Source organism: Ruditapes philippinarum, unplaced genomic scaffold, assembly GCF_026571515.1.
Source record: "Ruditapes philippinarum isolate M1 unplaced genomic scaffold, ASM2657151v2 ctg17209_1_1_1_1, whole genome shotgun sequence".
In the NCBI taxonomy this organism is placed as follows: domain Eukaryota; kingdom Metazoa; phylum Mollusca; class Bivalvia; order Venerida; family Veneridae; genus Ruditapes; species Ruditapes philippinarum.
In genome coordinates, this window is record NW_026860641.1 from 1 (window position 1) to 17,277 (window position 17,277).

Below are 17,277 nucleotides of genomic sequence, written 5' to 3' on the forward strand. Positions count from 1 at the left end.
GTCCTTGAATATAATGTTTTAAAATTGAAGGTAATCACAAAGTAACCACCTGTACAAAGACTGACATTTCTTGCATGGTATGGCACCTGAAGTCTTTTTCCACCAGTAAAGCTAGAACGTCGCCTTATCACACATACAATATATTGACTTCTCAACTCAAAATAGCCAAACATTCTTTACTAAATAATTTAGTATGTTATTATTAAGGTAAGATACCTGTAATGGGTATATTTAGGAACCTGATCAAGCTTAATATTTTATCAAAGTACTCTATTTAACTAATTCAATTGCAACTTTTCAAAGACATTTACCATCAAGTTTTCAAATTATAAGCATTTTTATGTGAATACCCCCTCCCACTAAATGGCCCCCAAACCAGTGGGGGTAGGGGTAAGGAATATATATGAAAAAAAAAAGAAATTGCAGCTTTTACCTACAATGTAAGTGTTTATTATGTTTCAAGACATATATTATGATAACAAAATAACAATAAAACTGTTCACAAAATGTATTGATTTCAGCCAATTGACTAAAACCTCATCCAAGATTTCTGAAACTTAAAACAAACACATAAAAATAGACATAAAATAAGAATTATTATTATTATTATTTTTAATATTTGAATTGGGGCAAGCAAATTACTTCTATAACTTTTATTACTCTTCTATAGCAATACAAATATGGAAATTTCATGACCTCTTTCCACATTACTTTTTTGACAAAAATGTGTTTTACAAAATGATGTAAAAAAATTTCCGAAACAAAAATGTACAGCATAGCTGTAACCTGTCTTACTTATCTTTTGGATAACAGCAGATTTTGTAAAATATGATTATTTATGTGTTTTTCTAAACATAGGCTTTCTTAATAAATGTACAGTCATTTAAATGAAATCTTCAAATATTGTTTTATAATATTTGTCATGTTCACATTCTCAAAAATTTCATTGCTTAACTTCCAAAATCTAACAGGAAAATTATTGAAATTTATTACAAGAATAACTATTTCATCACAAGAAACTACTTGAATTCATTGCATCCTCTCAGTAAAATATTGAAATAATATTTAAATAATTTCACTTCCAAAATATCAGAACATAATAACACAAAAGCTGATATATAGAAGATATTGAAGGAGTGTTCAATGTTCAATACTGAATTTAGTACTGGCGAGCAAATTATTATTACATTCAACGAATTGAATCAATGCAGTAACGAACCTACATAAATATAATATTTCTATGTATCACATGCACAAAATAAAGACTGTTTAAAATAAAAAATAATAATTCTCCATTGATGCGCCTTTACTGTAACTCTAACATTTATGGCGTCTTTATGTTTGTATAACGGAAATGACATCAGATCTAAATATATGCACACTGACAGTCATACAATACCATTTATATGAAGTCACAACATTGGCACTGGTGTATTATAAATTTGCATACATCACATTCTCAAAATCTTGATACTGTTATAGATTTACTTTTAACACGAATATTTTCAACATGAACATTATGATGTCATGATTTGATGACATCAGGAAGTTCCCGATCCAGTTCTGGTTGCTCATAACGGACGAAACTTCCATTTTCTGCCTTGGAGTTCAACTGTACTATTTCTATTGGTTATGTTATTCATGTACTTAGTACACAATGTTTATTTGGCCCAATCTCTTGGACTAGCTGAAGCCGTAATTGCTAGCAAAGCCCTTCAACCCCTGTGTAGTATTAAACCTACCCTCATTTAGTATCCTCTACCTAAATGTATGCACATTTTATCGAAACCGTTTGCAATTTGAACGTTCGTAACGGCGTCAGTTACCTAACTGATGATCCTTGTATCAATCAATAATTGAAGAATAATTCTCGTAAAGAGCACGACTATAACCGATGCATGGCTGAACATTACAACTTGTGCAATGTGTGTATTATTAACAAACCAGTAACATTCCACAACAATTAATTATTGTCGTTCATTATTTTCTTACTTGCGGATTATAGAAATACTGTAATAATATCAAAGGGACCATACAGTATTCAATTTAATGCATAAAGTTACATGTTTTTATTCTAGAATGTGTAGCATTTATATCCAATTATTTTTATTCATTCATTCATTCGTTCGTTCGTTCGTTCGTTCATTCGTTCGTTCGTTCGTTCATTCATTCATTCATTCATTCATTCATTCATTCATTCATTCATTCATTCATTCTTTTTTCTGTCTTTCTTTCTTTCATTTATTCATTCATTCATTCATTCGTTTATTCATTACTTTATTTATTTATCTATTATATTAATTCATGATTGACTGATTGATTGATTGAGGCGACTCGCGTCGGTAAATCAAATAGATTTTGTGAAGCTCAAATTTATTTTAAAATGAAAAATACCTTTGCTCATATGTTTATGTTTTAGAAGACAACTACGATTTATATACAGCAATAATTAAACTGAATGTATGCATATTATACATATACATAATTATTATGGTTACTATAAGGTCGTTGTTGATGTTGAATATGATTATGATGATGTAAATTGTAATGTAGATTCGGATGACGATAATACAGGTGAGTGTTGATATAATGCTGTTGAGGATTATGGTGATAAAAAGTAATGAAAATGATGGTGGTGATGATTAGAGTGATAATTATTGGGGCTATGCTGGTCATAGTTATTATTTATATTCTGATGATAATTATAATAATGCTATGAATGTATTTGAACGTTAATTGGCATGTAAGTTGGAATGATTATATGATTTTAATGACGATTTAGGTGATAATGAGATGTTTGTTGATGATGATAACGAGGATGATGACTCCAATTATTGCGATGATGATGGTGATTATGATGATAATTGGGAAGATAATGATAATTTTTATCACCATATTTGACATTATAGATATTGTCATTGTTATCATTTGGATGAAGATAAATATGGATTTTTGAATGCAGATTAAGATGGTGCTGATAAGTGTGTAATGATAATGAATATGAGAATGATGATTGTTTATTAGTTTTTTTTTTCTGGTTTTTATACCAATTTTTACAACGTTTAACCATTTCCAGGCCCTGAGACCTAACCGGCTATAAAGGAAGAGTAAGAGTAGACATTAATACCCATTTCTGCGAAAGTGGTGGACAATCACGAGTAAAAGACTAATGACCATTATTTTCATGATTATGATGCGCAAATTTGTGATGAAATAAGTCAGAAACAAGCCAAAATAGTTTCAAGCCTCCAAGACCAACAGCGTACCGACTCCAATCTTTCGCGCGAATTTAATGAATTAAAATCCGAAAATAGCAGATTGTCCAATGAGCTTGTTGATCTTCAGTCTCGCTCAATGAGAGACAACCTAATGTTCTACAATTTTAAAGAGTTGTCGTCCCCTCAAGAGCGCAAGAATGAAAAATGTTTAGAGTTAATATATGACTTCTGTGAAAACAATTTAGGCATGCCTGATTTTCGACATAATGTAAAAATAGACCGTGCGCACCGTGTAGGCAGTTTCTCCTCCACTAAGACCAGACCTATTGTCGCCAAATTTAACTTTTTTCAAGATAAACTTTCTGTTAAACAGACCGCTTATTCCAAGCAAGAGGAAACTGGCATTAAAGTGGGCGACCAATATCCTAAGATAATACAAGAACGCAGAAGGAAACTCGTTCTGCATCTTGTAAGTGCAAAGGAGCAGAATAAGAACGCTGTCCTAGCTTACGATAAACTTTTTATAAATGGCCAGCGCTTCATTCCACCATCAAACTAGGATAATGCCGAGAAGCAGCAAAATATTAAAGTGTTATCCTGGAGATTTTACTTGCTACAATGCCAGTCGGAATGTGAAAGGGGCTAGTGTTGTCGATTATTTGATAACTGACTATAGAAATTTTGCAAGTTTTTCAAATATGAATATAATGGAATTGACAGAATTTTCTGATCATTGCCCACTTGATTTTTCATTAGATTGTGAGCATATGATATTTTATCACACTGATTTATTAACTTATGATAAAATTGTGTGGACTGATACTGATCCAAATTTATTTCAATCTTTGTTGCACGATAAAAAAATTATTATTGGATGAATTGTCGGTTAAATTAGCTTCGGATGAAATTGATATTGATATGTGTATAAATAATTTTACAGATATTGTATATGATATATCTTTTAAAATAAATGGTAAAACTTTTCACACTAAAAAGTCTAAAAAAGCAATTAAAAAAGTGCCATGGTTCGACAATAGTTGTAAACAGGCAAAAACATCTTTCTTGAATAATAAAAGAATTTTCCATAATAATCCTTCTGAAGCAAATAGAGCTAACTTTTTGAATAGTAGGCGTTTGTTTTGTAATGTAAAAAAGAAAGCAAAACGTAACTTTAATTACAAGGAAAAAGTTAAATTGTCTTCCATGAGTAAACATAGTCCAAGGAAATTTTGGAAGTATATAAATAAATTTAGAAATAAGGGTTCAACAAATGTATCTGATGTTAATATTTCTGATTTTGTAGACCATTTTAAGAATATCTCCAGCAATCAGCAGCCTTATTATTCTCAGGAAAATGAGCATAATAGTAGACCCGAACAACTGTTTATTGATAAATTAGATTGCGCATTTACTGTAGAGGAAGTCTCTAAAACAATACGTTCTATGCAGAGACACAAGAGTGCTGATTATAGTAAAATTGTAGCAGATTTTGTTATTGATGCAAACACTTTTATAGCTCCATACCTTGTTGTATTTTTTAACAAAATATTTGATACTGGAATTTATCCAAGTGCCTGGTCTAAAGGTATTATTGTTCCGATACACAAAAAGGGGATATCTCTAATCCTTCCAATTATCGAGGAATCACCCTTGTCAATGTACTTGCTAAAATATTTTCACTTATTCTTCGAAATAGATTAAACATATGGTGTGAAGAGCAAAAAATGTTTAATGATTCTCAATTCGGTTTTAGAGACAATAGGTCTACAACGGATTATGTATTTTTACTCCATTCTATTATTCAAAATATAGTCAATTGTAAATTGAAACTATATTGCGCATTCATCGACTACGAGAAAGCTTTCGATACTATTGTTAGAGATGCGTTATGGTTAAAGCTTTTGAAACTTGGTATAAGTTGTAAAATGTTAACTATGTTACAGTCGATATATACATCTGTTAACTCTTGTGTAAAATTGTCATCTTCGATGCCTCTCTCTGATTTTTTCGACGTTACCCTTGGATTAAAACAAGGGGAACCACTCTCGCCGATTTTATTTATCCTTTTTGTAAATGATATATGTGACAACATTGATTATAACTCTCTTACTGACAATGATCTTAACCAGTTATCTATGTATATGTTGCTATTTGCTGATGACATAGCGCTCTTTACCACTGACCCGCACAGCTTACAAGCCCAGTTAGATGCAGTCTATAGTTATACCATAAAATGGGGTTTGAAAATAAATGTCAATAAATAAAAAATATGTATATTTGAAAACGTAAACAAAGACATCATTTTCAATGGTTTATAAATGGTGAAATGCTTGAAGTTGTTGACCATTTTTGCTATTTAGGTGTAAATTTTACATACACTGGTAATATGAAAACTGCTGCTATTACGCTGTCTGAACAAGCTTTGAAAGCATACAATTGTTTGTTAGGGTTATTCAGTAGAGTAAATTTAGATATAAAAACTAAAATGTCACTTTTTGATTCTATGGTGCTACCAATTTTGTTATATAATGCAAAGGTTTGGGGTATTTATGATTGTAAAGAAATAGACAAAATTCATGTTAAATTTGCAAGTATATACTTGGTGTACGTCTGCAAACACCGAATGTTGCTGTGTTTGGTGAGTTAGGAAGATTTCCTCTTTCTGTTGTTTCTAAAGAAAGAACTCTTAAATTCTGGTTAAAAATTATGAAAAACCAGGACTCACCAATGTACAACATGTTTGTAGACCAGTGTAATCGAAATGTTGATTGTAATTGGGCAAGCAGTATAAAACGCTTGTTAGACAGCTTAGGTTGTAGTGATATTTGGCTTAACTTTAACTAAAATTTTAATTATATGTCAATGTTAAAGCAGCGTCTGCGAGACCAATATTTACAGAACTGGAATACATATATACAAAATATACCCAAGCTTGACTATTACAGAAAATTTAAAACTTCTTTTTGTTATGAAAAATATCTTGATGTTTTAACAAATAATGTGTTAAGAAAATACTTTGCTTGTTTCAGACTAGGCTCGCATAACTTAGAAATAGAAACTGGAAGATTTTTTAACATTGATAGAAACGATCGCAAATGTAAACTATGTATATATAACTCTATTGAATCAGAATACCACTTCCTTTTATGTTGTCCAATTTATGCTGTTTTAAGAACCAAATATTTAGGAAACATTTCATGGCCTACTATACAAAAATTTTCGACTATATTGTCCACTAATAACAAAAAGATTATTCTTAAATGTGCTCACTATGTTCATAATGCATTTAAGTTGAGGCAACAGTCTCTTGAAGATGTAACTGCTTCTTAATTAGTTTCATTCTTGTACTCTTTTTGTTATATATTGTATGATGTAATGTTTGTAACTATTTAACTTTTGGCCATATTTGTAATGATACTCTGTGAATGGCCAAAGGTAATGTTTATTTGCCGATTTGCCAATAAAATGAAATGAAATGATGATAACAACAGCTTATAATACTGATAATGATTGTGAGTATTATGTTGATGATGAGCTTCAGTGGAAAGATCAAAGAAATGCAAATTGTGTCTTAAAACATTTGATTGATTGGTTTGATTTTTCCAAAGTGCCTGAAATATGGTGTTTGCTCTAAGAATAGATTTAATATGTCCATGAATAACAAAAACACGATAGTTTTTGTAAATTCAGATAAATGATCCAAAGATCAAAGTCTTAAAAAGGTCGAGTCAAGTTTAACGAACTCAAAAAAATATTTAATAATTGTAATGATATAGAAAGTATACAATTAATTTCCAAAATTGTAGCAAAAGTAATTAACATTAAAGAAAAGATGTCTGTGTCTAGGTCTAATTTTGAAATAGAATGTAGGATGTGGAATTACTAAGTGCTGAAGAAGACATCATAACACTTATTTAAATAAAGTCGGCGAGCTGTTTAAGAGAAGAATCGCACACAGAAGATCCGGCCGTACTGACGTACAACAACAAACAAGTATACTCCTTCCAATTTCGTTGTGCGAGGGTAAAGTAAAATCTAAATACAACACGCCTAAATATTAACTCATCAGTTCAGTCATCGCACTTTACCTTAATAAGAAAAAGCACGATATATTACACACCAAAGAAAGAACTAGACAACCTCTAAAACTATTCTTAAGGAATACAAATATGCTTGCCAACTTAAATCACGGCAATCAATGTGTGTCAATTTATGTAATTAGCTGATAATTTAGAGATATTACTAATAACGTGACAATAACATGACAACATTACTAACGATAAAAGCCATACAAATGTAAAGATATGTAAAACAAAATATTAGCAAAGGAGTTAATAACAAGAAACGGGGAACATGCTAAAATATGGCCATGTTACAATATGATGCCAATCAAACTGTTCTTTTACTACTTAATTTGTTTTGAAATACAACAATAAGGTTAAATGTCATGACTTCGTATTGTTACTAAAGGTTTCCAAATATTATGATATTACTTGAAACAATAAGACAACGTGTCAAATGATCCCCTTTTCCACCAAGATAACAATGATTTTTCGTATGTTACTTTGAGTTTTGTAATATTGGCAGACACATAAATTAGAAATATTTGCTATTTATACCAAATAAAGATAAAGATATTGCATTACTGTGAAAACGTTAAATCACACATTTTATTATTATTCAATTAAAAGCTGATATAAACCACCCACAGTAAATGAAAAGATTTTACAACGATATTTTCTACTTTCTATTTAAAACGTTATTAGTATTTGGAACTATATTATCAGCTGATATGTGTATCAGTTGTTTCAATACTATATAAATGATAACTCATTAGCTATTAACACAATACATCATTCTCAAACAATCCACAGGTTAAACGATTTAAATCGGTCAATTTTTTCATCTATTCCTTTTATGAAATTGTTGTGAACAATAACAACCTTTGCACGATCATCTTCACTAAATTTTTTAAAGTATTCTTCTCCCGAGGGAAAAAATGATTTATTCAATGTTGCCACATTTACTTCTTTCGACATATCAATTAAATTGTTAAATACTATCTGGTTAACGGATTCCTGTTCTTTTAACTTATATTCCCATTTTTGTATCAGACGTGTTGTTTTACTGTTACTTTTTGTGACAAAAAATCCAGCGCAATACATTTTTTTATCCAATGGCATCCACAGATCATAGTTGCCTCTGAAATATGGTATTGGATCATGTAGCCAAACCGTATCAACATCAGAAAAAAGGAGATAGTGCGTGAGTGGTAAGTATATTAAAATATGTGTTGCACGTACAGACATTAGCTTTCTAAACAACGTTGTATTATATGCTGTTGCATTCGAAATACTAATGTAGTCACTTCTATGTACATGTATTGATTTATAAGAATCTGATTGAAGATTTTTAAAAACTATATCATCTTCTGCAATAACAATAACTGTATATCGTACAGACAATTTTAGAAAGTAATTGTACCAGTTTCGAAATAAATCGAAAGCTCCATTATTTACTTCAAGAAGAATTGTCCAGTTTCTTATTTTATCAGAGTTCAAGTACAATTTACTTTTTTTGTATTTTATAGCTTTTTCTCTTTCGCCCGTACTGTTTGTCGTGCTGCCAAATTTGTTCACTAGATTCATATTAAATTTATGCGATTGCAAAACATGACAATTGTATTTTATTTCATTGGCTTTGGTTATAATGTAATAAAAGGAAACACAAAACAGAACAAACATTAATGTTCTAGAATTCATGCACGAGATCATGTTACATATGAGTGCACTCACTGAGCATCTTGGTCACTACATAGAAACGTTTCAGTTACTTTAACACATTTGACGTTCTATATTTAACCTTTTAAAACAGTTTCTAATCTTCCGAAACAGTATTTTCCTTAACTCTCTTTGCTATATTTATGTCTGTTATTATCTATTGTCGTTATTGTGCTGCATCATGCCTTATCATTTTTTTATTAAATCTAACGATATTTAAGATGATATTACCTGCTTAATATCCTAGATTATGCATATAGTTTGTTTATTTTGTTGTTGTTGTTTCTATATTTTGAAAGCTCAGTAAATATGCACAGTTATTGACATTCAAACGACTATAATAATGTGTTTAATGTGTATCTTTATTTGTTTTTAATATTTGGATAGGCGTGTGTTATAATCGTTGACAAAGGTAGCAATCAGCATCGGACACAAAATGATGTTATCATATTATTGTCTTTTATCTAATATTGTCTGGAAGTAGTAAAGACATCTCAGCCCAACGGAACTAAATTATGTATAAACTTTGATATTATCGTAAACTTAATACATAATTTTCATATTAAGCAAAACTTAAATGTAATTAAATGTAACTTTAATAATGCTTATTGACTCCCATTAAATAAATATTACTGCCATTTTCATTAAGATACAAAATGACGACATTAATCAAAAAATAAGGATATGTCAAAATTCTGTTAATGAAAATATAAATTGAGCCAAAGCAAAATTTCTTTTACCTAAAAATAGGGTAAATTTTGTTCTGATCAATTAGGCCGCTTATTTAATGCCCAGGACTTTACAAGAAATTATTAAAGCCCGGTGCTTCAGTGTTCGTGATAAATTGAACCTGTTTTTTGTTCATCATCTCAACTGAGTTCTACAGATAATTAAGACGATTCACTTCTATTCAGCTTGCTTGTCTTTACTGTTTTGGAGAAACACATGTGCCAATGACATCAGTGGTTTTGTTATTTATATTAATTCATCTTTTGCATACGTGTAAAGTTAAGTTAAGTTGACCCGTTTAACGTTTATGAATTAGTCAAATTTTATTTATGGTTTCATTAACAATCAACAATATTTTAGTTGTCGCTTTTAAGTTTGGCGAAAACAATTTTGATCTTATGTTATTTACTGCATTTACTGGACATTTGGTCATTCTGTTTTGATTGACACAGAAATAAAATCTTTGAAATTTGAATTTATTAACATATTTTAATACAGATTTTTTCAACTAAGTTGATAATATTATTGATCTTAAGAACTTGTTCGTTCATTTGTCATTAGTTAGATAACCCTAAATGAGAGGATTTTTTAAAAATATATTTAACATTCGGCTTCGTAAAATACGAAAAGTGCACATCATTTCTCGGAACGTGTTCAATTTTTCAAGGATATTTGAGGTATGTCCTCAAAAGAGAAATACCAGATAAAAAGAAGTGATTACACTAAAGAAGAAACATAGTGAATAAGAAGTTAATGACTGATGATATCGTTGACGAAGAAGATAAATCCTTTTTAAATGCAAGAACACATAGCTGTTCTCAAATTGTTGACTGGAGAAATTTAATCAGCCGGTGTGGTGTCACAGTAAGTGTTCATCTCTGAAGCACCTTTTCAAAACAAGGAGGAGAATTCTGGTGGTAAGATCCCTGTAATGGCATCGGGTTTTTCCGTGCCATGTCGGCATTGTACGTAACTTATCGGCACATCCGTTACCTCTCGCCCGTTTCCGTAAACAGATTAATGTTTTATTTATAAATAAATAAATTATCCATATAATTATATCCAGTACAAATAGAATTTTAGTTTTTGATACAATGAAAATTAAATTATCAAAAAGAATATGTTGTTCGTAAACGGATAATTCGTAAAAACCCCGTTGCTGTGAAACCAGGTTGGGAAACTCCTAAATGACGTCACGATTTCAGAAAATAGAACGCAGAAGTGAAAATGAAAGTAAGAGACAGAAAAGGCCGGTACAAGGCAAAAAACAAACGCAAGTTGAGGAAAGAGTGTAATATTCTTGTGGATCATAATTATCCTCACGTATTGAGCATTTGTAATTGTAAAATTGGTAATTGTCCAATTTTTGAACACCGAAAGAAGTGTAGAACCTTGCATATGATAGTTAAATGACTTACCTATCTAGATGTCTGTATGTCAGGTCTGGATGCACTAATATGCCTGTCTAATGAACGGATTAGTTTCACCTGGTCAATGTTGCCTGCAGCACCAATGGCTGCTTCTGGAGGAATCACCCAGAATCCCCATGGGCCCTATTGCCGTCAGGGGTTACAGCCAATCAAGGTTATGAAGCATAATTATACTCACGTACTCAACCTATCTCGTACCTAGGTCCGTGAGCACCACACTCCTCCCCATCCTATTTGAAGGTGTTGGTCCACCCTGACGACCTAACCAAACAGGCTCTAATTTCTGGGATGACTTTCCTGGTTCTAACCAGTACTGGTATTGCAACTACTTGCTTTTTTACAATTAGCACTAAAGTTACAATACCCCTCCCTAGTGATTAAGGTACCTATTCTACCAATAACCACAATTTGCAGATCACAGGTCCTATACCAATCAAACATTTAAATCTAAGATGTTTCGAGGCCTCTAACCACTGATCCCAAGTAAGCACCTACAGCTTAATCAGACCTGTCCACTGGGAGCAACAGCCTCCCCTCAATGCACAGCCTCAGCGCGATAACCAGTCAGTTGGAAAACGCGCAACGTGACCCCACCGATCATATCTGGAGTAGAACTTCTACCTTTCGGCGGACTGAAACATGGAGCTTTGGTCTCCAGGAGTCTGGAATACTCACCTTAATGACCGTCTCCAAATGGTCGTTTGACCGGCAGCTCACAGCAGTGAACTCCACACACATGTTCTGGAACTTCTCCAGCCACCACTGACTGATCCCAAGAGGTATACATCCAACTCACCTAGTGAATTGATCCACCATTACAAGTACAATCCCATGTACCCGTTCCATGGGGATTCTGCCTGGTAATCAATTGTCAAATGGCACTTCTCCTGCCAGTCAACTTACCTGCCTTACACTATGAAACAAGCAGTTTCAAATCATGGCCAAAACCATACCAGGTATACTCCTCTTTAACTTGTTCCCTAATACATGTTACAACCTGATGACCTGAAGATGGCAGGCTATGATCATGAGAAATAGCCTCCTTTAGCTCTTCGGCAATACTTATAGAACACCCTAGTGCTTAGGGTCATCAGATCCAGGCACTAACTTGCCTCAACCTTACAATTGTTGCCTAGCCCAGTGATGACAATATAATTTAACATACACAATGTATCACAACTGGCAAGCTATCAAATTTACCCCTTGGTGACTGTTACACTCTTTGGTAAATTCTCTCCATCAGAGACTTTTGTTGCAAGGTATGGCTTGCCATTCCCATCATTGGTGTCAGATGGCTTTCAACCTTCAGACCCGTAGACAGTTGTGCTTCGCCTAGTCCCCCCAGAATATGATTTAATGTCAATTTCTGGTCTGTATTCCTTGACTAGATGCACAGTATCGTCTACCTCCTCAAGAAGGACCCCCAATTATTCTGGGCTCTGTTATTAATATATACACCTACCACAAGGCAATTCATCCAGATGTGTTCCCACATGGTACTCGATACAATGACCCACGTCCGGACTTGTGGCCACTGCACCCCTTTCCCATGCTCACAACCTGGACAGTGTTGCAACACATTAATATACCGAGACAGCTCCTTCAACCACCTCTCCAATTGCCATTGTGGCTCCCTGTCCCCCATAAGCCACCTCAAAATAGAATGGTCATTCCTTACCACAAACAGTCTATTTCCCAGATCCTCGATCAGGACAATTTCTTCTAAAATGCCCCTCCTTCCCACAATTGAAACACAAATAAGGCCCTTTCTTATGGTTTCCTCAACCAATAACCTTATCAAACTTCTGTCTAACTGTTGGATCGCCCTCATTACAGTAAGGTTATCCAGGGTGGAAGATGAGCTAACCGATGTAGCTTCAACCGCAAAAACATCGCGATTTTCATCATCGCGCCGCCTAGTATCCCTTCTTGCCTTACCATGCATGGCCTTGTACACCTGTTGGTACTTTCTTACAATTTGAATTGCCCCTTGGACACTAGACGGGGACTGCATACAAACATGATGCCCTGCATCTTTGTCAAGCAGCCCTTGGCAGAAACGACTAATAACTTGCTCTTCAATAAATGAGACTGGCAAGCCCTTGAATGCTCTTACCGCCAGAATCAATAGTCTTTCTCCAAAATCTTCCAAAGACTCGTCAGGGTTTTGACAAGCCTGCTGGAATTGTGCTTGAAACGCAGCAGGTAAATCATGTTGCCCATACCGCGCTTCCAGCATTAAGCATAGACTCCTATATGAGTCTACCTCTTCTGTGTCTTTCAAAATGACAAAGTATTCCATGGCCTTTCCTGTCAAACACCAGCAAAGACCATTGAGCTTCTCCCCCTCTGACCAATTAGAGGCGTCGGCAAACCTGTTAAACTTTAAAATAAAAGCTTTCCAGGAGCCTACCCCATCAAACGTCAGATGCCTTGGTAATGATTTTAATGTATCAATTAACAAGCTGGGCCTACACCTTTCATGTTCAGCCCCATACCCCCTTGGGTATGATGGTTTACCAATGTCGGCCTCACCATGACAACCCACATGTTGGATATTCTGTTCCTCTAGATTGTGCCAAGGATTTCGTTCCCTCCTAGAAGAGAAATCAATGTCCCTTGGGGTATACCTACTACTAAGATAAGGGTCCCCACAAGATGCATCCTCACCCGATGTAGGTTCCTGACCTTGGCTATCCATTTGTGGACCTTTTGCCATAAGCCGAGAAGCTACATCCATTTCACGCTTCAGGGAAAGCCCTTTACTGGCTTCTATCAACTCATCCTCTTTCTCTTCAGCTGGCCAACACTTATTGGACGTAAAATCAATAAGTGCTAGCTCATCCTCCGTAAACTTTTTACGGCAAATAACTGACAAAATCTCTGGTGTGATATTGCCACTATTTTCCCTAACTGATAAAAGGGCTACAGCTAATTTCTTACCGATTCCAGGAATTAGAATTAACTGGTCAATATCACAAAAATTTAATGCTACAGGGCTATGGAGCCCTGTGACCGGCTCATCCTTTACTGATGAAGCGTCTGCCACGCCTGTCAAGTCATCTTGCTGTGACATGGTTCAATTACTTGTGTACCAATTACAAGAAAACAACAAAACTTATTTATCAAAAAATAAACAAATTACTCTATTAAATTAATGTTAAATTTAATAAAATACGATGGCAGAACAAAAGCACAAAACTGACTTGGTGATTTCACACTCAACACCAGTAGGCTATTTTCCTTTGGTGTTTCCACGGGAAAAAAAAATCCGCCAAATTCGAATAATTATCTCAATTATCCAAAAATTACACGTAAAAGTGCCTTATGAAATAAATGCAATTGTCTTTAGACCAATTACACCTGTTAACAGACACAAGGTTCGATTATTTTAGGTTTACAAAAATGCCTCACCTAAAATCAGCTGTTTTGCAGATAGCGATTTTTTACTGGCAAAACTGGTACTCAAATTACCGCTGCCACCATTGTAGAACCTTGCATATGATAGTTAAATGACTTACCTATCTAGATGTCTGTATACCAGGTCTGGATGCACTAATATGCCTGTCTAATGAACGGATTAGTTTCACCTGGTCAATGTTGCCTGCAGCACCAATGGCTGCTTCTAGAGGAATCACCCAGAATCCCCATGGGCCCTATTGCCGTCAGGGGTTACAGCAAATTAAGGTTTTGAAGCATAATTATACTCACGTACTCAACCTATCTCGTACCTAGGTCCGTGAGCACCACAGAAGGGATCGGCAGGTGGGTGGAGGAAAGGGAGACGGGTGATTGAGTTCGACGTTTTGGTAAGAAATTTAGCTCACTGCAAGGAATGTCGTCTTGGACCGTTACTACTAACAAGCGACAACGTTGTTGGGGAGCTGCAAAAGGGCTTGGGTGGCTATCTGTATGTTATGTGTTCGAATTGGGAGTGTAGAGCTGTCAATTTGGTTTCCTATGGAACAACTCACCACAACAAAACGAACGGGAAGCCCTGCTTTGAAATAAACACAAAGCTTGGATTTGGTAATTATCATTTTTTATTTGAAACAAATTGATAGATAGTTTAAAATGAAAAAATACTGTACGGCTAGCCTAAACAGTGCATATAGGCTAGTCATCTGTGACTCATTTTGGCCAGCAGTACGGGCCTGTACGACTTGCTACTTCCAATGTAAAAATACAATATATACGTAACACTTCTCTCTCAACTTTGATTTTCTTGTCAGCTAAACTGAAGATATGCAGCTTTAATGTCTTAGAATACACACATGACAGTAGGCTCATGTTTGTGAACTCAGTGATTTTCGTCTTTATAAAATCTTATTCATGTGATAGAGAATAAAAATTTCAAGCATTACTCAACAGTTAAAAGGTAATTAAGTATTTAAAAAATTATCATTAAAGGTTTATGCACATACACCATCTAATTTGAACAATGATTGTAACTGCTATTTTTTCTGTCATATTTACAGCAATGATTGACAGCATTGGTGGGGCTGTCAAAGTAAACAATTTCCTTGCCACTCTTGATCTTAAGCTGATAAGCCTAGAAAATCTTAAGGAAATGGAGAGAAGGGCTGGTGAAGTGATAGAAGCTCTCTCAGCAGAATCACAGAGACGGTCAGCTGAAGAGGCTTACAAAAAAGAAATGGAGTATGTAATTAACTTGTTACCACAATAACTATTGTCAAATTTTTTTTACTGCTTCATATGAAAAATAATTTACCACTTCTTAGTTAAACGCATTAAGTATGTATTGATTGATTGATTGATTTTCTTTAGACCGGGAGGTCAAGGATAACCTACGAAAGTGCAAGCACTTATTTCCAGTAGGGTCCTTACCTCAGCAGACACTAGAGACAGCTATGAGATACAAGGAAATCCGGGAACCAGTCCCTAGCTCTTATTGAATAGATTCCTTGGTTCTTTTACATGCCCAGTGTACTGTAGCACTGATACATGCGAGGATTACCTGTGTATCGTACCAGTAAACCTCTAGTTAGGTGGGAAACACTGAAAGTGTTTCTGAAAAATCCCAAGGGTGTTACCCAGGATCGAACCCAGAACCTCAGGAGTGACAGTCAGTGGTCTAACCAATAGTCTTTTCAATACATTGTGCCATCATTCATGATAAACATTTTCCACAGGGACATCGCCAAAGAAGAGATTCAGGAATCTCGACAAAAAATGGAAGAAGCTGATGGAATAGAAGACTTGGGTGTCTGGTTGCCTCCTGATTCTTCACCTTTATTAAGGTAAATATGAATGCAGTCTTACAATGTTTAGCATTATACTTCTATGAAACAAGTAAGGATATTTTTGTAATGTAGTAGTGGGGTTTAGATTGAAAACAAAACTCAATTAGGCTTTAAATATACATGTATATTACTTCTATTAAGAATTAAAGCTGTAATTAAAAGAAACAAGAGCACCGCTAGGCGGAGCATTATATGCCCGAAAGTGTTTTTTTTTTAGTAAAGATGAAGCATTTGTAAGACATGGGACTAAAATAAAGTATCACCTCCTTCAAATAACAATCCTCCTTTGAGGTTTCAATATTGTGGTCCAAATGGAACTTTAAGTTATGTCCCAGAAACTGTTTTCAATTCTAAGGTAAAAGTGACCTTGACCTTTGACCTTGTGACCCCAAAATCATTAGGGGTCTTTTATCCAATATGGACAATCATACTATGAAGTTTTTGAATATTGTGGGCTAAATGGAACTAAAGTTATGTTCAAGAAACTGTTTTCAATTTCTAGGTAATAGTGACCTTGACCTTTGACCTTGTGACCCCAAAATCAATAGGGGTCTTCTACCCAATATGGACAATCATCCTATGAAGTTTGAACACTGTGGGCCAAATAGAACTTAAGTTATGCTCCGGAAACTGTTTTCAGTTCTAAGGTAATAGTGACCTTGACCTTTGACCTTGTGACCCCAAAATCAATAGGGTTCTTCTACCCAATATCGTCAATCATCCTATGAAGTTTGAACACTGTGGGCCAAATGGAACTTAAGTTATGCTCCGGAAACTGTTTTTAGTTTTAAGGTCATAGTGACCTTGACCTTTGACCTGTGACTCCAAAATATAAAGGGGTCTTCTACCAAATATG

At 34.2% G+C, this 17,277-nt stretch overlaps 1 protein-coding gene across 1 annotated transcript; it reads left to right on the forward strand.

The window, feature by feature from the left end:
• Window positions 1-14,913: 14,913 nt before the first annotated feature.
• On the forward strand, window positions 14,914-16,441 carry LOC132712867 (uncharacterized). Its single transcript, XM_060695306.1, has 3 exons — window positions 14,914-15,186; window positions 15,636-15,816; window positions 16,311-16,441. The coding sequence occupies exons 1-3, from the start codon at window positions 15,075-15,077 to the stop codon at window positions 16,420-16,422; spliced, it is 405 nt and encodes a 134-aa protein (XP_060551289.1). The 5' UTR covers window positions 14,914-15,074; the 3' UTR covers window positions 16,423-16,441.
• The last annotated feature ends 836 nt before the right edge of the window (window positions 16,442-17,277 follow it).

Bases quoted from the DNA above. Each gene is read 5' to 3' on its own strand.
- LOC132712867 (XM_060695306.1), top strand. From the start codon at position 15,075: ATGTGTTCGAATTGGGAGTGTAGAGCTGTCAATTTGGTTTCCTATGGA. The intron at 15,187-15,635 runs GTAATTATCATT...TCATATTTACAG, and splicing joins AAACACAAAGCTTGGATTTG to CAATGATTGACAGCATTGGT. The intron at 15,817-16,310 runs GTATGTAATTAA...CATTTTCCACAG, and splicing joins GCTTACAAAAAAGAAATGGA to GGACATCGCCAAAGAAGAGA.